The sequence below is a fragment of the Asterias amurensis genome, chromosome 4 (assembly GCF_032118995.1).
Source record: "Asterias amurensis chromosome 4, ASM3211899v1".
NCBI lineage: Eukaryota > Metazoa > Echinodermata > Asteroidea > Forcipulatida > Asteriidae > Asterias > Asterias amurensis.
Window position 1 is genome coordinate 23,596,208 of NC_092651.1, and position 26,090 is coordinate 23,622,297.

The window sequence follows — 26,090 nt, forward strand, 5'->3', positions numbered from 1 at the left end:
CATTCTAACCCAAAATGAGGCCGTCGGCAAACATCACGCCACCACCAGTACCAGCCACTTTTCAATCCTAAATACAGTGGCTGCGCCGATGGTCTCGTTTTGGGTTAGAATGGTGACGTCATGTATGAATATAAAGTGAGGCGTATAGCGCAGACACTCGGCGCTTGCACAGTAAGCGAAGAATAATGATCAAAAGTGCTGAATTCGGCGGTAAGCAGAACAATGTAGTTTGACATGATCAGTTTTGTCATTAATTGCAATGCCCGTAATGTTACCATTTGGATGCCACGGGAATTCTGACGTCACGTCTTCAGAATTACTCGCAGCACTACTTACACGCCTAGAATTAGAACGGAATACCTTCCTCATGTCACATTCCACAAACCTGTCGGTGAGATTGATTGATTGATTATAAATTACACTGACAGTCAGATTTGTAAACAAGAATGTGGTCATCGTAAGTTAATACCAGATGAGATTCATTGGTATATAAAGACACGGTCACTGACCGAGCGACCAACATTCCTGACTGCAAGCTAATGAAGTTTTCCCACGGCTTAATTGTGTCGGGTCAGTTTGAATTGTCCAGGGAGTCACGTAAAGCCCAGTTCTGACTCTTTAGGAAGATGTGTCGTGAGATGGGTATGGAATAGTAGTTTTGTGTTTGCATGGTTGTGCAGTTCCCTCTAATGACAATCGTAATCACAGCATATATTTTTTTGGACTTTGACTTTGACAAATTCTATAAAAACCGTTAATAACCTTAAAGTCACTTATTTTTGTAAAATCTCCATTTTGTATCAATGCAACCCAGTCCGCGTTTGGATGGAAATCGTCATTCCATTGAGTGGCGATCAGATTACATACAATGGAGGAGGGCCACGACGTTTCGGTGGATTTAAAAAAAATATTGATTTCAAATGTCTGCTCTGCACGTTTTTTTTTTTAGATACCACGTGCTGGCTTTTAGATCCCTGCTTGTTAGGAAACTAATCCTGCCAGAACTCATGTCAAATCTTGCAGACTTACGGCAACATAACCAAGTATCACGAATACTCTCATATATAGGCCTACTCCCCTTTTACAACCATGATAACATGCGAAAAAAACCTTATGAGCACAATATGAAGCACTGCAACAACAAAAATGCTCGCAGCTTAATACAGTATGCATCAGACTAAAAACTACACCACGATAATTACGACGCGAGTTCACATTACGTGCGATGAGGGGACGCGTGTGAGTACGTGCTAGATCCGTCCTCGCCGTCCACACGCGCCGTAGGCGCCGGTCGTTCACGGTCTTCTCTATTATACAGGTGATCTTTTATTACCCAGCTCAAGGGATGGGGGATGAACTCAAACCTAGTCCGTAACTTTCACAGGTTTTTTTTTTCTCTTCCAACTCGTACATGTAGTGGCGTTAAGATGCAGTTAATTTGTTTCCGTGCCGTAAGGGAACGACCGATTAAGTGCTCGACTCTTTTCTTTTTAAATTCTTTTTTTTCTCGTCGTTTTCCAATACACTGACTTTGATAGATAGCGGAGCGACCCGCGTTTGCTGATGGCAGGCTTTCTTCTCTGATCAATAACAACTATAGAGAGAGGTAGAGTCACCCTCGGTAAAAGGGACACACGTTACCGATCATCGTGGATGGGTCCAACTTCACAAACTTCCTTCAGAACCGTTTTGTATTTCAGAAATTGAAATGGATATTTGTTTTGTCGGCACAAACACTATTAGGTAACGTTTATCTGACATGATTCGGAGATCGCTGAAACTGGATATAATGCGGCCCGGAAACTCAACTTAAGGGAAGGCATATGGTCGCTATCTTGAGAATAAATTTAAAGGCACTGGAAATCTTTGGTAGTTGTCAAAGACCAATATCCTCACTTGGTGAGAATATCCTAATATCCATAAAATAAAACATCTAAATGACTCATTTGGTCATCGAAGTTGAAGACAATAATAATAGAAAAACACCCTTGCTTTACGTGTGTGCTACCAGATGCTAAAAAGGCTTTAGGTCACAAGTCTTTTTAATTTTAGTGAGAAATTACTTCTTTCTCAAAAAACTACGTTACTTCAGAGGGAGCCGTTTCTCACAATGTGTTACTATTAACATATTCCTCGTTACCAAGTAGTTGTTCTGCGAGTAATAACCAACAGTGTTCAATGCCCTTAAAAACAAAATCAGTTCAAGGGAATCTTGAGTAGATGACACCCTTCTGAAAGCCATTTGCACGCCCGATTGCCACAACTTCAATTGAGCGACAATTTGTCTTTAAACGAAAAAAAATCCTTCCGGTTTAGCCTTCAGGAAAGACTCCGCTAGGCTCGCAACATCAGACCACTAACTATTTTATTGTATTGAAAGAAAAATCCCAACTCAAATACGGTTCGTGTGGCCCCGTTGTTACAGCGAGATCATGAGACGGTTCGTCTGTAATTTCTTTAGTCTAAAAATAAGGATCATATGAAGATTGTATGTGAGTGTCCTCGATTTGAGATTAGTTATGACTGAAGTCCTTTCGTTGGATTCCCTGACTTTGAACCTAGGCGTATAATGTACCAACATTGTATATATTTGTTTCTGAGGATACCTTTACAATGTTATGTATAGGCAACATTGTGGTGAGGTTCACATTGTCTTTAAAAAAAGACCCATTAAAATAAAGATATCCTTGTTTTAAAGGAACACGTTGCCTTGGATCGGTCGAGTTGGTCTTTGAAAAGCGTTTGTAACCGTTTGTTATAAAATGCATTTCTTTAGAAAGATGTTTTAAAAGTAGAATACAATGATCCACACACATGTGCCTCGAAAATGCGTGGTTTTCCTTTTACTTAGCAAACAAACACCGTCGGCCATTTATGGGAGTCAACAAATTGACTCCCATAAATGGCCGACCGTGTTTGTTGACAAGGTAAAAGGAAAACCACGCAATTTCGAGTGATACTTATGTGGATCATTATGTTCTACCTATATCTTTCTAATCAATGCGTTTTATAACAAACGGTTACAAACGCTTTTCAAAGACCAACTCGACCGATCCAAGGCAACGTGTTCCTTTAATTACTAATTGTTTGTTTGTGTTTAGGAGATCTCACAGCAGTGCAATGGTTTTCATTTTTGTTTGAATGACAAGAATATTAAAAACTCTGTTCTGTTATTGTTCAATCAAGACAATTTGTTTAGATTTGTACTGAACAACATCCTACCGAGTCAAAGGAATTCCAGGAATTGCTGTAACTCCTTAGGAGTATGCATAACCGGTTGCACATGAAGCAAGGCAATCATGACGTCAGCAAGTGGTTCACACATTGTTCAAGAACAAACAATGAGGGCGTTTTTCTGTAGAAAGGTTTAACCAATCATCCGAAAGCCTTCCACATGAATAAATAATGAAAACGATTTGTGTTTTCATCAAACATCAAGCCATGATTATATTTTCAGAGACTCCGTGTGAGTTTTCAAAAATGTTACTTTAACTAACCCTGCGGGTGTAATCTCGGATGGATATAGCGAGATTGGTGTCAGGGTTTTAAGATAACGGTAGAATGCTAGCGTCGATTGGGGTGTAATCAGTTACTAAATATGTGAAGAATATGATATTGAGTGCTCCCATTTGCTCCCGATCGGTGTCCTGTACCAATAAATACACGCTCTAATCAAGTATTTCGAAGGAGGTTGATTTCTTATCTTGTAATGGAGAGTGTGTGTATGTCGTACACATGTTGAGATTAAATGCCAGTTAATGGTTGCCGTATCGTTGGTACCAAATTCAGCATTAAAGGAACTGTACATCTTTAGTAATTGTCAAAGACTGATATTATCAACATAATATTATCAACATTATGTCGAGTCAAGTATCCCTAAACATGCATAAAATAAATCTATAAATCTATAAATCTATAACATTTGGACTCATTGGTCATCAAAGTTGCAAGGGAGTGTTGAAAGAAAACCACCCTTGCTGCACACAAGTGTGTTATTTCAGATGTCTTAAAAGGCTTCGGGCGTTAAGTCTTCTAATATTATTTGATTGAGAAATCACTTCTTCTTAACAATCTATGTTATTTCAAATAATCTATGTTATTTCAAAGGGAGCCGTTGCTCACACTGTTGTATATGCCTACTACCAACAGCTCCTCATTGCTCGCTCGCTATAAGTTTTTTATGTTGACACTAACTTTGAGTAGTTGCCTTTAAAGCACCTCTCGATTGAAACTGTTTGCAGAAACACTCTGACAAGTTGATGCTTATGAGAAAGATGGATGTTACGAGGTTGACTTTAAGAGGTTGTTTCGACATGTCTGTATCGTTAAGCAGCCGGTCATGGTTAGCCAAGTGCTTCGCGGGTCCCACAATTGCTTGTCATAGTATTTAAGGTGGTGTTTATTTGGGACTGAATGACATCATGATGACATCAGGGTCCGCTTAAAAGTTGGACTCGCTTCTGTACACAATTAAGTTTTTGATTTGTAAATGGGGTACATTTATTTCCATTAACGTTGGCGTTGAGAAAAGCACTTATAGAAACCGTGCGTATAACTCCCGTTCTTGTGATCCTTCATTTTGGCGGGAAATTATTCAGTCCTTTGTCCTCTGTATTAAACACGTGCATGTTTAATGTAATTGAGAAATGGATAGTAATAAAGGTCGATTTAGGATTGTTAATCAGATTTGTATCACGAAGGACAGTTGTTATGATGGCTTTCTCCTTCTAGTTATACGGCTGGTTAGGAGTTGGGATAGTGCCTTTAAAGACAGTGACTACTATTGGTAATTGCTCAAAATAACTATTAGCATAAAACCTTACTTGGTAATGAGCAATGGGGAGCTGTTGATAGTATAACACGTTTTGAGAAACAGCTCCCTCTGCAGTGACATAGTTTTCGAGAAAGAAGTAATTTTCAACGAATTTGATTTCGAGACCTCAGATTTAGAGTTTGATGTCTCGAAATCAAGCATCTAAAAGCATACAAATTTTTGTGACAAGGGTGTTTTTTCTTTCATTATTATCTCGCAACTTCGACGACCGATTGAGCTCAAATTTTCACAGGTTTGTTATTTTATGCATATGTTGAGATACACCAACTGTGAAGACTGGTCTTTGACAATTACCAATAGTGTCCAGTGTTTCCCACCAATGGGAAATAATTGTTTTGTATCAAGTTTAGCGTTAAGTGTAACCAGAGTCCTTTGATGCTAACAAGCATTACAAGACAAAGCTCCCGGTGTTTGTAAGGCTTTGTTAATTATACTTTGTATATCTGAGTTCAGTTATTATAAAACGATCATGATAATGTACCATTCAAAACAAAAAAACATTTCTAAATCCGTCTTGCTTTTGTATTTTTGATGTAATTTTTATAAATCTTGTTATCATTGAAGGTTTTGAGGAAGTAGATAAAATGAAATAAATAAATATGGATGCTCTATCATGATTTAGCCGATTTGTCATTTTGACAACATTTTAGGTAGAATAGTAATTCATTTTCTTTTTTTAGGAGCAAATCTGCTCATGATGGAAAAGTAATAATCTTGCAATAACGGATATTGCATCCAACTTGTTTTAGCAATTTAAAATTTGAAGAACTAGGTGGAGTCTTAAAATTTGAAGAGGTGATTATGCTAGTTGCGATAGAAAATGTACAGATGTAATGTTTGAATAAAGCATAAATAGCTGCCAGAAAGTTCCATGACGAGGTCACACTCTTATAACAAATTTATATAATTAATTATGAAACAATTATTTATGGTGGTTTTAAGGAACAATTAAACAACAGCCTTCAAGTATTGTTATTAAAATAATTTTCATGTTGGTCATATTTGATATCTTCGAACGAGCAATGGATAAAGTATGATTGAAGAACCCATTAAAAATGTAAATATACCTTTTCAACAATGATGACAGAATAATATTATGCCATAAACATAAACATAAACTATCCATCACATAATGGGAGTTGGGCTGGCTAAGAATAACTAAACAGGAATATTGATTCAATTAATTGTATACATGGGGCATTGTAAAGCTGTTTATTTTTGAGAAAATTTACACTAATTTGTACCCAAGGGTATGTTAACAGATGAAGACTGTCGACTGTTTTGTGAAAGCTTTATTCCAGAATTGCAAAAATAATGTAAGTCCTTCAATAGAGAAAGTTACAATGATGACAACTGAGTCAAGTCAACTTCAGCTTGCCACTGACAGTGGTGGGGTTGAACAAAGAAAACATTACTATAGCGGGATTTGAACCACTTACTAATAAGCCAGCGCTCTATCAACTGAGCTATATAGACATGTTGGCCGTTCCCCTATGTTGTCATTGTTTTGGGTACCCAGTCAAAAGCCATTGACAGAGATCAAACCCAGCAATAAGCTTACACTCTAAAAACTAAAGAGTTTAATCCACTCACAAGAGTTCGGTGAGTGAATCCAGCATTTAGTATGCTTAGTCCAGCATTTTAAGGTATTCGGTCAACAATTCAAGTGCCAGTTTATCTTTTAAAAAGCTGATCCAACAATTCAAAGGATTTTATTTTAGAATGTTGAAATAACACTTAAACTGTTGAATTAACCCTTTTTGCGCTGGATCAAAGATTTTAAATGCTAGTTTTAACAAACAAAACGCTGGCTTCAACACTTTCAAAGTGTAGTCACTCACCGAACTCATGCAAGTGTTGGATTCAACTCTTTAGTTTTAAGAGTGTATGAAGCAGTAGAAGAAGGATCACATTGAGGGGATGCGTCTTATCTAAAGAATATTGGTAGACTATTTTCCTTACAAAGGAGCAATCAGCGTCATGGTTTTATAAGCCGTAGCAAAATGTATTTATGTCTCAGCCCCGTAAACCGAGGAGAAATTTAAATCACACGGTTTTCAAAATTGATGTATTTGGCTTTAGTTTATGACTGAAGATAACTGTTCTTGTATTCTTCAGCATTAAGTCTATCGCCAAAAGGTCAAAGCCGTACAAACCATTAAAATCAGACACTCAAGGACCACGTATTATAGTGACTTGCGTTGAAACGGAAACAAAACAATGCAATAATGACCTTAGTTATACAAAAAGCATACCGCACAAAACATTACAAAAATGGGTGAGGTTTATTCTTGTTTTCTTCTTCTTGTTATATTTTTTATGATAGAAAACAGCGACAGTACACTACAGTTCATAAGCCGGAAAAGACAATCATCAAATTGATAAAAGGAAACAATGCATTCGGATTGGGCGCTTTTTGGGGCTATTGTTTTTAAATGAATCATGGTTGGAAAGATTGTAAAAAAAAAAAAATTAATTATTCACACACATAATCCTCGAGTTGGGTGGTTTTTCTTTTACTTCATGAACTAACACAATCCAATTTTTTTTTCGAATACCGTTCATATGGACTGTGCTGTTCACGAACAAAACACATACAGTTTCGAGGAATGTTGTGTGAATCGTTATATTCTTAATTTGGGGTTGAACAAAGAAACAACTGGAGCGGGATCTGAACCAACGACCTCCGGATTAAAGTGCCAGTGCCTTACCCACCGAACTATCTAGCCCTATCTTGGCAGTCTCTCTGTTTGTTGGGTACCCTTTTTTCCGGGTGCCAGCTATATTATTGTTAAACATTTTTCCAACCCTCGTTTCATAACAAACGCTTTTACAACCCAAAGCGCCTAATCCGAAGACAGTGTCCTTTTAAAGACAGTGGACGCTATAAGTAATTGTCAAAGACCAGTCTTTTTACTCGGTGTATATCAACATATGCATAAAATATCAAGCCTGTGAAAATTTGAGCTCGATTGGTGGTCGGAGTTGCGAGATTACGATGAAAATAAAACATACCCATATCACACGAACTTGTGTACTTTTAGATGGTTGATTTCGAGACCTCAAATTCTAAACTTGAGGTCTCGAAATCTAGTTCGTGAAAAATAACTTCTTTCTCGTAACACTTCAGAGGGAACCTTTTCTCACAATGTTTTTTAATATCAACCTCTCCCCATGCTAATAATTATTTTGACTAATTGCCAATAGTGTCCACTGCCTTTAAGTATGAAACAAAATGACCGTTCTCCGAACATCACTTCCCCAAACATGAAACTGTGAAAACGTGCGCCCAAAGTCAATCACAATCTCACACAAAATCAGTAATTAATATTACAGGAGTTGAATGCTATTTTGATACAGCAAATGACGTCATACTTGCGGATGATATACGATTGTACGTGTCTAGTGGGCAACATTAATTCATTAGCGAGCGACCAAGATCGCGGTGTTTGTGTTAACCAAAAACCTCCCGCGCTTTATAGAAAACCAGAACACTTTGCCTCGGGCTACTACCCACACTGCCTACGTGAACCATTAAATACATCACAGCGGAGAGAATGTGAAGTTGATCACTCTTTAACTGAGTGAGTGACAGTTTTTTATGCCAGGAGGAAATATTCCAAGTATTGAAAACTTAAGAACGTGATAAGAGCTGATAATCCGCACCAAAGACAACCCAAACAAATCCGGTTCAAGTTATTGGCACGGGTTGTTCGTATAGCTCCCGTAGGTTCAGAATACTACTTGAGACTGTAAAACGACTTTTAAAGGCACTTGACACATTTTGAAATTGTCAAAGACCAGTATATCCTCACTTGGTGTATTTCAACATTATTATTATGCATAAAATAACAAATTTGGGCTCGAATGGTCATCGAATTTTCAAGAGAATAATAAAAGAAAAACACCCCTTTCCCACACTTTTTTTGTGTGTGCTTTCATCTGCCTAATAAAAGGCTTCAGCTGAAGTTTTGTATTATTTGAGTGGGAAATTACCTCTTTCTCAAAAACCACATTACTTCAACCACAACTCAATAACTCATAACTTCATAACAAATAACCATTTCTCCTTCAATAACATTTTCATGCACACACAATTTCGTTTTTTTCTAATTCAGATTCGTTTCAGTCATTCCATATCATTGCTCGTTACCAAGTAAGCTTTTTGCTCGGACTAATGATACCCAAGCCTCTTTCATATGGACTGTAAAGGGGGTAACCCTGTTTCAGTCCTAAGAGTAGGTGACAACGGCCTCTGGAAAAAAAATGTAGCCCACACCTAGAAGTGGCCTTGAGGCCTTGTGTGTCTGGCGAATTGCACAAAAAAAAATACAAAAGAAATTAAGTAATTACCCAAAGTGTCGGGTGCCTTTAACCTAGTGATACATAAAATCTTTGCATGGGCGGTTTATCCTGTGGAAAGTCTAAAGAAAACATGCTCGTCTCTCATTAGTTAAATCTGACGGGTGTTCTGGGACCCTCCTACGGGCAGGAGTTAAAACCTCATCGGACACGAACCCATTTTTTGTTCGTCGGCTCGCTATCAAGCTCACGTCAAAACTGGGACACGCTACAGACAATCAAACAGTTCAGGACAAATATTAAAACTAGTTAAAGGTCACTGTAGCACGTCAAGAGAATATTCATATTCACAATGACGTTTGTACAATTACTACAATAACCAGACGGCCAACTTGACGAGACATTTGTAACTTTGTCTGACAGCTCGAGTATAAAAATTCGGAATTTTTTTTTTTTAATGGAAGGTCATCAAATTGCCGAGGTTTCCCAATTCAAGAAAAACTTCGTCAACAAAATATCATGGTTTCCAGGGCTGTCTCACCCGTTTTGGGGCTACATTAAGGTCAGGCTACATTTAGGGCTCGGGCTACATTATGGTGCCGCACACCCGTATGATTTAACTTCTTTTTTAAAAGCAGTGGATACTATTGGTAATTATTCAAAATAATTATTATCATAAAACCTTAATGATAACGAGTAATGGGGAGAGGTTGATAGTAAAAAAAAACATTGTGAGAAACGGCTCCGTCTGAAGTGACGTAGTTTTCGAGAAAGAAGTAACTTTCCACGAATTGATTTTGAGACCTCAGATTTAGAATTTGAGGTCTCGAGATCAAGCATCTGAAAGCACACAGCTTCGTGTGAAGGCTGTTTTTTTTTTCTTTCATTATTTTCTCGCAACTTGGATGACTAATTGAGCTCAAATTTTCACAGGTTTGTTATTTTATGCATATGTTGAGATACACCAAGTGAGAAGACTGGTCTTTCACAAATACCAATAGTGTCCAGTGTTTTTAATGTGCCATTCATATTTCTTAATATCTGTCAGGAAAATGTGCATTCGATTGATAACGAGTAGGGGGGAAGAGGTTGATAGTATACAACATTGTGAGAAACGGCTCCCTCTCAAGTCATTCGATTGATCCTATCTATTTGTTTTTTTTTCATGCTGCTCGAAAGCGAAGGACGAGTTGTCTCCTTGTAGCATTTACTGACATTATAAGATGAATGAGATGGATTACCACGTCGACCTCGATCTCAAAATAATCCATTGTGAAATATAAGATACTTTGCCATTGATCGGTCGGTATCCTAGTAATTGGGCTTTATATTGGATTGTTTATCACGAGGTGGTGTTAAAAGGCCTGTATAGCCTTAGACTTTTAGTGTACTTTAAAGCCATTATACACTTTCGGTAAACAGTATTGTCCAAGTCCCACACTTCGTGTATCACAACTTCTATATAAAATAACAAACCTGTGAAAATTTAGGCTCAATCGGACATCGGAGTCGGGAGAAAATAACGGGAAAACCCACTCCTGTTTTCGCGCGTTTCGCCGTGTCATGACATGTGTTTATAACAAATCCGTAATTCTCGTTAACGAGAATTTATATTGTTTTACTGTTTTCTCAAAAAGTAAAGCATTTCATGGACTAATATTTCAAGAGAAGTCTTTCACCATTACCTTCTGTAAACCCTGTAAATTATTTGTAAATCTGTGAACTTTTATTTTTTTCTGTACCGAAAGGGTCCAATGGCTTTAAAGGGTCTGTATAGGTTTGGTATGATTCTGGGGGAAAATGGCAATAAAAACTTACGCGGTAAGAAACAGCTTTGGAAAGTATAAACATTTCACTCAGAAGTACTGCGGTTATGGGAAAGACAACATTTGTTATCTCCTAGAATTGGAGGTACCACGGAGTACTATACGGTTATGGTACATATTTAATTTGTTATCTCCTAGAGTTTGAGGTACTATACGGAGTACCACGGTTATGGACAAAACGATATCACTTTTTGTTCCTAAAACAATTGAATGTAAGAAGCTTTCTTTTCATATTGTATATTCCTATATTCATATACTTCTCTTTTTGCTGTAACGGGATGGGGTAGCGTTTTTGTTTGGGCATGTTTTTTGTGGGTTTTTTTTCTTGCTTGTTTAAGTCTCTGACACCAGGTCCGGTTTGGATCGAAGGCTAAGGCGTTCTCCCATACTATTGTTTATACTTAAGTATCCTATATATACAAGACAATACGACAGTCTAGTATTGAGGTGTATATAGGTTTAACCAGTTCCATTTCCCCTTTTTCAAAAAAATTCAAACGGGACCATTTTGACACGCGGTTATAAAGACGCTGGACACTGTTGGTAAATGCCAAAGACCAGTCTTCTCACTTGGTGTATCCCAACATGTACATAAAATACCAACTCTGGGTTTTAAAGGCACGTGACACTATTGGTAAACACTAAAAATAATGTTTAGGATCAAACCTTAATTGGTAACAGGTAATGGGTAGCTGTTGATGTTATAAAACATTGTGAGAAACGGCTCCCTCTGAAGTAACGTACTTTTCAAATAAGAAGTAATTTTCCACGAATTTTTTTTTGAGACCTCAGATTTAGAATTTGAGGTCTCGAAATCAAGCATCGGAAAGCACACAACTTTGTGTGACAAAGGTGTTATTTCTTGAATTACTATCTCGCAACTTCGACAACCGATTGATCTCAAGTTTTCACTGGTTTGCTATTTTATGCATTTGTTGAGATACACCAAGTGAGAAGACTGGTCTTAGACAACTACCGATAGTGTCCAATGTCATTAATTGGTCAAGAGAATTATGACCCCAAAACACCCTTGTTGCAATACTTTAGGTGCTTTTGTATGCATAACAATGCTTCAGCTGAAGTTTTTTACTAATTGAGTGAGAGATCAAAAACGTTGTCACTTCAGAGGAAACCTTTTATAACAGTGTTTTTATATTACCAACAGCTCTTCATTACTTGTTACCAAATAAGTTTTTATGCTAACAATTGTTTGAGTAATTACCAATAGTGTCAATTGCCTTTAAGCTAAAAGTTCCCAACCGTCGAGAATCGCTCTGTCTGCAGCGATCTTGTTTCACGAAGCCCTAGAACTGAACTCGTGTTTCAAAGTATTGCGTTTTTAATCGGTAAGATGTAACATGAACTCGTTTTAGTTATTTGATCTGTAAGAAAATATTCGGTTACTCTAAAATTAATTAGTATACCCCGGGTCAGTCGCTGGAGGCCAATGCTACCTAATGGGACATCCCCGATGAGAGCAAGTATCCTTGTAATTTTAATGACAGACAAGAGCCTCTTTAAAAGCAGTGGACACTATTGGTAATTAGTCAAAATAGTTGTTTGCATAAAACCTAAAGTAATAGTATTAAACATTGTGAGAAACGGCTCCATCAAAAGTGATAGTTTTCGAGAAAGAAGTAATTTTTCACGAATTTGATTTCGAGACCTTAAGTTTAGAATTTGAGGTCTCGAAATCAAGCATCTAAAAAAAAAAACGTAGTGTGACAAGGGTGTTTTTTCTTTCATAGTTATCTCGCAACTCCGACGACCAATCGAGCTCAAATGTTCACAGGTTTGTTATATTATGCATAGTCTCATCAGTAACTGGAATACACAACCAGAGAAACGTATCTGAAAGGAACATTTCGAGTAATTGTTGTTTCACCATGTGAACACTAACTTTATAAAGAGATTTAAAAGGTTCGTTCTTTTTTATAAGAAATCTTAATAGTTTCCACAGGGACCGGGGTATCTCTGCCATACAATGCCGTGCATTGTTCTCTTTTTTTTTTATTTCCCAAGATAAGCTTTCATTGCGCAAACTAGATAGCACTTTTTGGCCAAGAACAAAGACGTTACCGGATACTAACACACTCGAACGTAAAGTTTATAGTAACAATACTGAATCAGAAACAGTATTTTTTTCAACCAAACTTTATCCAGGTACTTTATGAATTTCCAATTCTTTTTTTGTCTGATAAAAAAAAATAAAAGTTAGGGCCTAGGCCTATTTACACAGGATTTGTCAACCGACTGAATAGTCGTATGCAGGCAGTGTTCGTAATATGTAAGATCTACCGTATAAAATAAATAACAGGAAAAAATGGTTCTCGTATCAGTGAACTCTCAGACTTAAACAACGATATCATTTTATACAATTATAAAAACGAGGCGGACCAGGCTTCCACGAATCTAAGTTCCGATGTGGTATCAACAGCTTTATAAATGTACCAAAAACTAACATATTATAATAAAACATTGCTAAAGCAGTCGTTCTTAAAAGGGCCTATACGTGTGGTTTTGTGTCAGACCTTGCCCGAACTCAAGCCCTTTTCACACTACAGAGCCATTTCCCGGGAAATAAACTCCCGGGAAAATCCCGGGAGTTTTTAACCCCACCGCCACCCCAGCAACCGTTCTCACTATCCCAATTTGGTAACTCCCGGGAGTACTATTTCCCAGGAATATGCACGGTCGTTTCACACTTACGATCAAACCCCAGGAAATGTGGTAAACAGGTCAGCCCATGCGGAAGTTACAATGTTTGTGGACGGAAGTCCGTTCCAATAATGCCACGCGGCCGGCTGCAAAATCCTTGCCACATGCGACCCAGAATGGCTGCACATAAATTGTGTATTTGCGTGTTGTTATACCAATATATTGTGTGATTACGGCGGAGAAGAAGTCTTGCATTTCGGGGAAGACGTCGCTGACGTCTTGTCAGGAGAAGACGATTGCTGTGACAGTGTTTTAAAGACATGCGGTATAACAATCGGATGGAATTTGTCGTGCGATTGACGGGTTTCATGGCACTTGCTGGAAGTATTGGTCAAAGGTCAATCTGGTCTACCATGAAGAGCGGCCACTGGTGGTGGGAGCAAGTTGCTATTAGAAAAAGCGAAAGGGAGCTTTCTACTCTGCGACAATTTTTTTCTTTCTTTTGAGAACTGTAATTGAATGGACATTTGTGTCCGTGTTTTACCCAGAGGTTTTGTGTTGGCGTTCATCTCAATTTTTGCCTGTTCACACTATAGTTATTTCCCGGGAAATTCCCGGGAACTTTTGGTTGATCTGTTCACACTACAAAAATACTCCCGGGAATTTCCCGGGAAATGACGTTTTCCCAGGAAAAAATTCACCCTGCTCAGGGGCAGGGTTAAGGGAATCAACCCTGGGGTAAGGCCTAGAAATTTTCTGAATGGCATTTTCGAAGGATTGCATAATAATGTCCATGATGTTAGGGCCAAGATAATTAAAGGTTTTATAGAAAAAACACCGCATGGTCGATTTTGCACAATCTGACAATAGCAGTAGAAAGCAGAAGAAGCAATCTTCCCTTCCAACATCAACAGTGCTGTTTCCCATCGTGTAAAGAAAGAACACTGAATAGGCTTTAACCCTATATTGGCCGTTTTTTTGCAATGGGCAGGGGTCCGTTCATACCCAGCACCACGCAGGCAGTCAGCCAATTTTGAGAAAACTTTCCCGTGTCTTGTAGGCCTATGCCCATCTAGCTGTTTTTGGACTGCATCGTCGGCTCAAAATGCAACTAGTTTCAAAATTTCATCATCACTTCATCGGTCACTTCTACCCATCGTAAGAAATTGAGCAACAAATTGAGCTAAAATATTTACTGTCAGGTTGTAAACAGCAATGTCGATCGATGAACTCAAATCTGACTCTGGACAACACAAGTCCACCAACGGCCAAGTACATGTAAAAATACGAAATACCATACACACATGGCGTGTGTACGAGAAGGAAGCTTGTTCACGCCAACTATTTATTCTATTCCTATTCCATTCACGTAGTCAATTTTTTTAATTCATATATTTATTTGTAAATTACAGATGTTATTCACTTTTATTTTCGTACCTAAACGTAAACACTTTCAGAAGGAGAAAACAAAAAAGGGCTATTGTTACCACGCGAATTATTTGGCGCGCTATTTTTGACGTTTGTGACCTTTCGAGATTAATGACGTCTCAACACAGTGGAAGCAAAAGGTGGGGTAAGTTAGACCCGCTTTCGTTCTCACTAGCTGCTTTTCCCAGGAAAAACGTTTTTCCCCGGGGTTAACTCCTTTAACCCTACCCCTTAACTGGGTAAATTAATTCCCGGGAAAATGTTATTTCCCGGGAATTTTTTTGTAGTGTGAACAGATCGACTAACATTTCCCGGGAATTTCCCGGGAAATACCTGTAGTGTGAAAAGGGCTCATGTATCGTTTTGCACTGGCATTCTGCCAAGTAATTGCAGATTTGTCAAACAGCGATTCAATTACAACGCATTCTGAACACCATTTCGCGCTTGACACTCTAGCTCGTGGGCATTGTAGAATCTTTGTCAACTTTCCTTCAGGCAACCCGAGTGCATTCTATGAACAAACACTTATAATGAGAAATGCACGGCGCTAGCTTGTATTTCCGACACCAAGTAATTACAACATATTAAGTGGTATCGCTGTGAGGGTAAACTTTCATTAACACTGCCTGGTCTTTTATAGAAACCGAATTTCAATTTCACAGATGAATCTTTTGGAGTCAGTTGTTAAAATGGTGAGCTGAAAGGATTAATTCGCTTTCCTGATAGAAAACGCCTACAGCTTGTTTATACAGTGACGTCATCCACACTCTACCTACCAAATCAGGGTGTACCTTCGAACGAATTGAAAAGCTACTTCTCTCCATTAGGATATTGATACTCCTAAATCGAGATATCGCTGCGTGAACCAGGCAATCTCCCCATAAAAGAATCATTGTCTAAGTGACAGCAATTGGGCATCTGCGTTCCCAATTGGGAACATGATCAAAATGAGGAAAGCTTTGGTTGAGACAAGAAACTCACTTCATTGCCATGTCATCATCAGAACTATTCCCAAATGGGGTGTCCTTTATTTCCGATCGAATCCTCTTATCCCAGTGAGGATTCCCAGGTTGAGGACCATAACTTGCAAACAACAGAGTCATCTCAATAGGAAGCAGTTGCTGTACGTCACACAAGTGGGCGGCCATTTTGATTTGATCTCGCAAATCCTTTCAATCAAACTGCAGCTGAAGAACCTCCCACTGCATCCATTCATCTCATTTCATTTATATACATTTATTTCCATTCCAAAAGAGAATCATCATAACAACAAACAAATAACACTATAAGGGAATGGAAATTGGAAATGTTGACATAGCTATTAGCCAGAGCTTGTTGCAGGTAAGCCCGAAAAAAGAAAAAAAACATTGACTAAAACAGGTACATACATTGTTTAGAAGCTACGATGTTTTACTAAAATCCCTTTCACACGAGAGCAATTTAGCAAGGGTCCTTTGCTTAACCGAAACGTGGTTGTAAAATTTACAAAATGTACCTCGTGTGAAGGAACAACAATTGTTGCACTGTCCAGGGTCGATTGTAAAACCTTGTCAATTTTTTTCTTAATTTTGCAACCACGCTAAAATTAAGCAAGGGACCCCAGTTAAATTGCTGACGTGTGATAAGCACTTAGGACATAATAAACTCCATGTGAACTATAGTGCAACAAGTACATTTTAAACCTGAGACATGGCGAGAATGTCAGGCAAGAGTCAAACCCAGCGCGACAACATTGCCATACCGATTGATGAGTCTAATCAGGTTGCGGGTCTGGTTGCCAAAAGGCCAGCAAATGTACGATTTGTTATTGTAAAAAACAAACAGCGTGGAGTGGGGTGTTAACTACAACAAACTTCCTAAAGATTTGCTCGAGCTTAGCATGTAATCCTTCAACCTAAAAGCAAATGGCAGAGCTGGCTATTTTTAAAATGCTGTCAAGCAGAACAACTTTCCAAACAATCTCAAAACGTAAGGAAGTTTAAGGTAGTTGGCTTACAAATTAACTAAAAACAAAACTGAACTATGTATTTGTTTTTTAGAATTTGTAATTAAATTTCAGGCTATATTAAGCTCTTCACTTGTATATTCCTATATATTTCAGCTTGTTTATACCAAAATGTTCCATTGACAAATGAAAGCTTAAAATAAAATAATAACATATTAAGAAAACTAAAGTTTTTGGCCTTTTCGCAGAATTTGTTTTCCTTTCCGTCGCTATCCACAATTCATTATATAAACTGTACTTAGGATATGTCATTTTTAATACAACAGTTGACCGGAGAATTATGAAGAAGAAACAACAAGAGTGGGTGAATTTGATACCTTTAGAAGGAGTTTAAAATGCATCACTAATTATTTCATATTCCTCAGTGACTCCTCAAACATTCCTTAATCTCAATTTCATCCGAGAAACCAGAGACCAAAGAAAGAAATAAATCCCCGTGAACGAGCCCCTGATCACCAGGGAATCTTATAAGAGGATCTGTGCTTCAAGTCTAGAAAGAGCGGGAAAAGAAAATCAATAAAGCAAAAAAAAAAGTAGCGTGAGAAGTACTTCGAATTTGAGTGGTCAGCTAAACCAAATGTGACTGTGGTTGACTTGAGGGGTTTTAGATTGCGAGGATGTGTCGATGATAGTGAGAGTCAGTCACGATTGATCAAGTGGACTGGCCGTAATAATGAGGTCAAGTGAGACAGACTGGACTCTGTCTGGCTGGAATTGATAGCATTTGACAGGTCTGATTAACGATAGTATGTGTGCGGCCAGAATGAACAAACTGACGTGAGGATTGCTTGAGAGCACCTTTCGTGCTTTAAGATTAACACTGTGCAATCCCTTTTAAGCGTCATTAAAATATTTACGTTGAAAGGATTGTATGTAAACGGTTGATAATTTGGACCCACTGTTTGTTTTACTCCTGTGTAGTTGTGCATCATAAAGCTTACCTTTGAGAATTTCAAATGATGGTGGAGTTGTTTAGATATTGCCAAAAATCTGGAGCAGCTATGTATGTCCATGCAGTAACTTGCTTTAACGCGCTTTTATTCAAATTTTGGGGGAATAAACCGTAACCGCAGTCTTCGAGGTGAAATATTCCTTAAAGGCAGTGGACACTGTTGATAATTACTCAAAATAATTATTAGCACAAAACCTTACTTTGTAACGAGTAATGGGGAGAGGTTGGTGGTATAAAATATTGTGAGAAACGGCTCCCTCTAAAGTGACATAGTTTTCGAGAAAGAAGTAATTTTCCACGAATTTGGTTTCAAAACCTCAGGTTTAGAACTTAAGGTCTCGAAATCAAGCATCTATAAACGCACACAACTTCGTGTGACAAGGTGTTTTCTTCTTTCATTATTATTTCGCAACTTCGACGACCGATTGAGCTCAAATTTTCACAGATTTGTTATTTCAAGCATGTGTTGAGATACACCAACTGTGTAGGCTAGTCTTTGACATTTACCAATAGTGTCCACTGCCTTTAAATTGCATTATATACTATCCTAAGCTGCTGTTTTTCTCACCACGTACGTTTTTATTGCCATTAATTTTTAAAGTCATTACCGGACGTACCCAGACACTTTAACCTATCACCCCCCAGGGTAGATTAATTTTACAATGCTCAGAAGAAGATGAAGATTGTGGCATCTCAAAGCATAGAGTAAGGACGGCTCAAAGCAACACAACCATTGCAAAGAGATTTCAACAGCATTGCAGGGGCGGTATTTTCCGCAGGAGTTGTAAACACAAGCGGTGACGAGCTCAGATATATAGTTTTTCAGAGTTGTTTTGATATTGGAAGATGGCGCCAAAACATTTCGCAGCACCATTTACGGATTCTAAAAAATACGGCAAACTGTCGAAGCCAGATTATAAGTATAGTCTCCATAGAGAAAGAAGGATACTGAAAAAGTGTTCCAAACACCGTTTTCTGGTTTTAAAGTTCTCTCTTTGGGACAAGGGGGGGGGGGGCTCAGTGGGAAATGCTATGAAAGCCATGTGAGACTGTCCTCCGGGCTGGTGAGCCACGTCTTCAGTGCGAAGACACGGTTAGCTCATCCTCAAGACTTTTGTAAGAAGCCCATCAACCAAGCCCTAATCACTGTCTCAAATCTCTCATACATATCTACCTACTTACAATGCGGATGTAGCACTCTGCAAGGTGTAGAAACCAATATAAGAGGCAAGGATATTTAGCTTTACACCAAGGTAATATGAGAGTGTTAAACTGTACTTCGATTATATGAATAAATTGGCCGGAGTGATGGGGTATTCTAGTTATTTACAACTCAACCATGAGGTGGGTGGGGTGCGTTTGGAGGTGGGTGGGGTGCGTGTGGAGGTGGGGTGCGTGTGGAGGTGGGTGGGGTGCTCTCAATGTTCGGTACTTTCTGGATAAAAAGACCAAAACAAAAAAGGAAAAAATAAAAGGACTCCACATAGGGGAATTCTAAAGACCGGGGTGCTCCACAATGAAGTTTGTGTACAAAGTCTTTGGGAAAATCTTATGTACAGGGACAATGGAAAGAACAAAAAGATTTCTCCACAGGGATGCACATTAATTTGAGAGTGTGTTGTTAGGGCGTCTAACCAGTTTCAACCGAGGACCTTATCATCAGGGATACGTATGTTTTTACAGGAGAGCGTTCTCGCTTTGCATTGCAACATGACCTTCGCTAAAGAAACTATGTCTGAACAATTGAAGAGCAAAGAGGCGTGGGTCATGTACGCGCATAGAGTGGATCCGTGAACCCAAAAATGTCCGGCACACAATTATTTTTTTAATGAGATATCGGCTTACATCACAAGGCCGGACGGCCACTCAAAGTGAGGGCTGCACTGATTTGGGCTGTCCAAGAAAATCAGCTGTCAGTGTCGGGAACACATTGGCACCTACTGCTTGGGCTGAATCACGGTTACCCCCTTCGCATTCCATAAGGATGTAGGAATGGGTATTTTCAACTGAGCCTGGCTGTGGAGCAGAGTGACCTTTCCAACTTTCCAAAGTATCTGTGGTTAAAGGCCTTGCTCGAGGACAAACTTGTAATGACCGGGATTCGAACCTACAATCTGCTGCTGACAACACTAGAGCTTGATTGACAATGTTGGGACTTGAAACACTGTGTGGACTTACACGTCCGCACACCAAGCTCTGTGTTGCAGTCACTCTGTGGACATTCCTTTGTTCTACACACTTATGAGGAATCCTAATCCTCAACACTATACAACCAACTGTGTGGACCTTTGTAAGTTCACGTGTTCCAAGTCCCTACATTATGTGGCCCTCTTTTGCTCTTAGGTACTCACTTCGTTATAGCGTGAACATGCTGTGTTTATAGTGTTGGAAATTCACAGAACAAGGAGTGTCCACAAAGTGTATACAACACAGAGCTATGTGGGAGGAGGGTGTGATTTCTAGGGGTGCCCTGTTTATACACTTTGTAACAATAACAATAGTGGCTTCTTACAGCGCTCAGGTTTGTCATGTAGTGACGCTCATGGCACTTCAACATTATTATCCCTGGTCACTGGGCCTTAAATAATTCCTTACAGCCATTGGACCCTTTCGGTACAGAAAAAAAAAGTTCACAGATTTACAAATAATTTACAGGGTTTACAGAAGGTAATGGTGAAAGACTTCTCTTGAAATATTAGTCCATTAAATGCTTTACTTTTTGAGAAAACGGTAAAACAATATAAATTCTCGTTAGCGAGAATTACGGATTTGTTATAAACACATGTCATGACACGGCGAAACGCGCGAAAACAGGAGTGGGTTTTCCCATTATTTTCTCCCGACTCCGATGTCCGATTGAGCCTAAATTTCCACAGGATTGTTATTTTATATATAAGTTGTGATACAAGAAGTGTGGGACTTGGACAATACTGTTTACCGAAAGTGTATAATGGCTTTAAACCATCTCAGCTCCCTGGGGAGAATACAGTCGGTGCTGCGAGTTATCGCACTCCGCGCTAATCATTCACATAAAACATCTCTGATGCACTCACAGGTACTTATTTACACCTTGGTGGAGAGAAGCTATGGTTTAAATGTCTTGCTCAAGGACAAAAGTCTCACGACCGGGATTCGAACCCACACTCTGCTGAACTGAAACACCAGAGCTTGGGTGTAATTGGATATACTAACCAACCAGGAAGGCCTAGACATTATAATTACTTCCCTTTTGTCAAAGAAAAAAACTTCACATGGTTTACATCTGTCTGCTGAGGTAACCTCACAGTCGGCTCGTTAAATAATAAATAACAAACGATCCTTCAAAACTTAATTAAAAACGTCCGAACATCTTCACGCACTCAAGTACCAATCTTTAAAAAAAAACTAAAAACGGAAGATTATTAACTTTTGCAATGTTTTCCCCTATTTTCAGTAGAAGTGTGTTTCGAGTTCCCTAAACTTAAAGTGTTAATTAAATACTTAAAGGTAAAGTCATCGTTAGTTTTTTATTTCAAACGTATTGCTGATTTACAGGCAGCAATATCAAGAAAGATACAATAAATGTCATCTGTGAAATATTCAGCTGAATACAGTGTCTACGTGTTGAGAAATGCTGTCACAGTATTTCATCTCCACATTTTGTTCGACCCAAATTGAGTTTAACTACGTACATGTATCGTGCATTTTTGCTTAATTCCCGACCCTTTTAATGCCCACCCCTTAGCATTAAGTTGACTTTTTTTTTCTTTTTTTAATCTAAAGGATTCATGTTTCGTTGTTTTCTTTCTTGATGTCATTTTGTTGTGCGCAGATGTCTAATTTGTAAACATTAAAATTTTACGCATTTGATACTTTTCAAAACCTTTCAGTTATTAGCGGTTAACCATTCAAAATGGTGACGTTGAAAGAATTACAACAAAACAATTAGAAATAAAAAACAACCCAAAACATGGCAAGATACAAACTGAATGTAGACGCGATATGTCTGTCAATGTTTGTCCAATTTGTGAGAATTGTTGTAATGACAGATATACACTCTCATTTACAGACTAAACGATTGAAATGAAAGGCTACATCTTGTACACGTCTATAAGTAGAATCGTTAAGGCAGCTTACTCTGTCCCATTTGTCGATTGGATATCTGTTTGTTTGGCGTCGGGGTGTCTGTTTGTTTCTTCATTTGTTTGATTTATTTGTATCATACTTACTATCAACCGACAGAAACATTTTAAGAACGTGATCAGCTCGAACATAAAGACTCGTTCGTGTATATTTTTCTGCAGTGTTAAGTTGGGACACTTTAAAAAAATAAAAAGTTTATTTAAGCAGGAAATATTGCTAAAACACTTTCTGCTCAGCCAAAAAAAGAGCAGGATGCCAGTCACAAACATTTTAAGAACGTGATCAGTTCGAACAGAAAGACTTGTTCGTATGTGTTTTTTCTGCAGTGTTAAGTTTGGACACTTCAAAAAAAGAGGTTATTTAAGCAGGAAATATTGCTAAAACATTTTCTGCTCAACAAACAAAAACAGGATGCCAGTCACATAATTATGGTAAAGTTGGCATAATAATTGTTTAGCTGGTAACTTTATTCTGGTGAGCATCATTTTGTGTGTTGAGCTATTTATGTGCTTAAGCAGCTGTGCAATTGGACCAAAAGTGTATACGTATGTCATATGTTCTTCATGTTCTTGATGTAAATGCGGTAGTTTCCTTTTGCCAGGATTATTGAAGGTTTACTTAGTATTATATGGGATGATATTAATTTCCACTGGGACCGGATTACATTTGCCGTACAGTATAGTACATTGCTACTCGCTCTTTTCCGATTTCCCAAGATGTAAGCTTACAAAACGCGACCAGATAGAACTTATTTGCAAAGGACAAAAATGTTACATGGTACTAACACATTTGGAAGTTATTTGTTTACAATTATAGACTGAATCAAACGCAGCATTGTTCATTTTATCCAATCCAACAACATCCAAATATAACTTTGAACCAATTTCCTATAGGAGTTATCTATGACGAAATTAAAGGTGCCATACAAGATTGGTGGAGCTGACCAATATTCACAGACAGTGTTAAAGCCATTGGACACTTTCGGAACAGAAAACAAAACAAAAATCACAGATTTACAAATAACTACTGAAGGTAAATGGTGAAGGCTTCTCTTGAAATAATATTTCATGTAATGCTTTACTTTTTGAGAAAACATTTATTCGAGAATTACGGATTTATTTTAAACACATGCCATGACACGGCGAAACGTGCAGAAACAAGGGTGGGTTTTCCCGTTATTTTCTCCCGACTCCGATGACCGATTTAGCCTACATTTTCACAGGTTTGTTATTTTATATAAAATAAGTTGTAATACATGAAGTGTGGGCTCTTGAACAATACTGTTTACCGAAAGTGTCCAATGGCTTTAATGTATTGTGAGATCAACCAAACTTGAAATTACAAACCTGTAAAAACTTTGGCTTTATCCCGAAAATAGTGAACCCCGGCCTTGCACAATATTAAGCATGTTTGTTTTTTATTTTAAAAAAATTATTTGTAAGGTTTTTAGAATACAGTTATCTCGAATATGGTTCTATAGGTTTATGTATTAACTTCAAAATCAGTAACCTTTATGCCTAATCAAATCAAACAATGGTTTTTTGTTCTTACATATCCTGTATAGTATCTTTAAGACCAGGGCCCAATTTCATAGAGCTGCTAGGCACAAAACTTTGCTTAGCATGAAATTTCTTCCTTGATAAAAACAAGATTACCAACCAAATTTCCATTTGTTATGATTTCCATTTGTTGCATATTGCTTGGTAATGGTATTCAGCTGTTGTTTGCTTATCCTGAAATCATGTGGAATTGGTTGGTAAACCTGTTTTTATCGAGGCAGAAATTTCATGCTATAAAGCAAATTTGTGTGCTTAGCAGTTCTATGAATCAAAGTTGACATCCGAAATTTGTCGCGTGATTTGATAGCTTTTTGATACACATTAAAGGAACACGGTGCCTTGGATCGGTCGAGTTGGTCTTTGAAAAGCGTTTGAAACCGTTTTTTATAAAATGCATATGGGTAGAAAGTTGTTGTAAAAGAAGAATACAATGATCCACACAAACATGCCTCGAATTTGCACAGTTTTCCTTTTACCTCGTCGACTAACACGTCGGCCATTTATGGGAGTCATGTTTGACTCCCATAAATGGCCGACCGTGTTAGTTCGCACAGTAAAAGGAAAACCACGCAATTTCGAAGCAAACTTGTGTGGATCATTGTGTTCTACTTTTAAAACATCTTTCCAACCATATGCATTTCATAAAAAAACGGTTTTAAACGCTTGTTATAGACCAACTCGTCCTATCCAAGGCAACGTGTTCCTTTAAAAGGTTTCTAATATTTAGGATTTCTTCGTGCCTATAATTATTAGAACTTCTCATGTCGTCTCATGTTCATATGTTATCATCTGACCCAACGGTGTCGGTTTTCAGATTAATTGGCTTATCAAACAGTCACACTGTATATGGAAAAAGCATCTGACAATATAGTTTGCATAAATTGTTTGAGAAACATCACAGAGAAGTTGGTGCGTAAGTATGACTATGCACTGAATACTTAAAGGCAGTGGACACTATTGGTAATTACTCAAAATATTGTTTTGCATAAAAACTTACTTGGTAACGAGTAATGGAGAGAGGTTGGTAGTATAACACGTTGTGAGAAACGGCTCCCTCTGAAGTGACTTATTTTTACAGAAAGAAGTAAATTTCCACGAATTTGATTTCGAGACCTCAGATTTAGAACACACACAACTTCTAGTGACAAGGGTGTTTTTTCTCTCATTATTATCTTGCAACTTCGATGACCGATTGAGCTGAAATTTTCACAGGTTTGTTATTTTATGCATATGTTGAGATACACCAAATGAGAAGACTGGTCTTTGACATTTTCCAATAGTGTCCACTGTCTTTAACCAGTTTAAAATAAACAAATAATTGGACTCACCTGTCAATTGCAATTACTAGCAGAGTGTTGACTGATACATACAAGGACACATTTTTTACCGTCCCGACCAGTGGGCACATGACACCGCCGAAAACCCACCGCTGAGTCAGGTAGTAGTACAGCGTGAACGGCGCACTCAGCAATGCCGTCAAGGCGTCTGATACGGCCAGGTTCGCGATCATAAGATTGGTGACGGTCCGTAGTCGTTTATGGAATAAGATGATAAACACTAGAAGACTGTCCCCAATCCCAGATATGACGATAGTCAGAGTGAATGTTACGGCCAAGAAGACCTTCAACACTGGGTGCATCTGTTGGGAGCCCGCCCCGAAACACTCTCCGTCCCCCATGGAGCCCCATGGGGACGACGAGTAACTCATTGACTCGTTGTTGTAAGACGACACATTGTAGTCTGCTGTATCCACGGCCATGTTGGCAGGCAGAATAGTCACAGACGAGCTCCTCTCCAAAGTTAAGGCGAAAAGAAAACTTAAGTGTAACACAGTCATGTTTCACACTAATGTTGTATTGCCATTTACCTCCTAAACTTGAGCTGCAGACGAGCGAAGTAGGTGACAAACGTGTAGGCCATCATGACCGCTAAAAAGATCGTGAAAACAAAACAAGAAGTTAGTTCATGATTGCGGCATCTACCACATAATATGTTGTTTACATCAATGCTAAAGCCGCGAATGTACCACAAGTTTCCGAGCAGAAAGACTTTATGGAGAGATCTGTTCAATCCAGGAAATAACACGAAGGACTCTAAAAGAAGACGCCGTCCAGATTTCTTAAATATGCAGTGACTTTGTTTGAGTGTTGAGTGCACGTGCTCCAGGATAATCCAGCCACACGTCTGTCGCGTGCCACTAGAAACTGTTTTTAATAATGAAACAAGTCACTGAAGATCCCCCGACCAAAGAGACATTATCGAACGCATGATCGCTCGCGTGGTCCCCAAACCGCCTCCATTATCACAAGCCGATGTGATTCTGCCCAATCAGATCGCGAGTGTAGCGCCCTCTATGGTCCCCGTGCCCCTTTGGAGGTCAAATGTCAGCTGTTTCGTCTTCGTC

The 26,090-nt window shown here is 38.4% G+C and overlaps 1 protein-coding gene across 1 annotated transcript in view; it reads right to left on the minus strand.

The window, feature by feature from the left end:
• LOC139936297 (prokineticin receptor 2-like) overlaps positions 1–25,548 on the minus strand; it is a 48,060-nt gene extending 22,512 nt beyond the window's left edge. Inside the window, exon 1 of the mRNA XM_071931085.1 lies at positions 25,015–25,548. Within this exon, the coding sequence (XP_071787186.1) occupies positions 25,015–25,523 (509 nt within the window). The 5' untranslated portion in view covers positions 25,524–25,548. The remainder of the gene's footprint in view (positions 1–25,014) is intronic.
• Between the last annotated feature and the right edge of the window lie 542 nt (positions 25,549–26,090).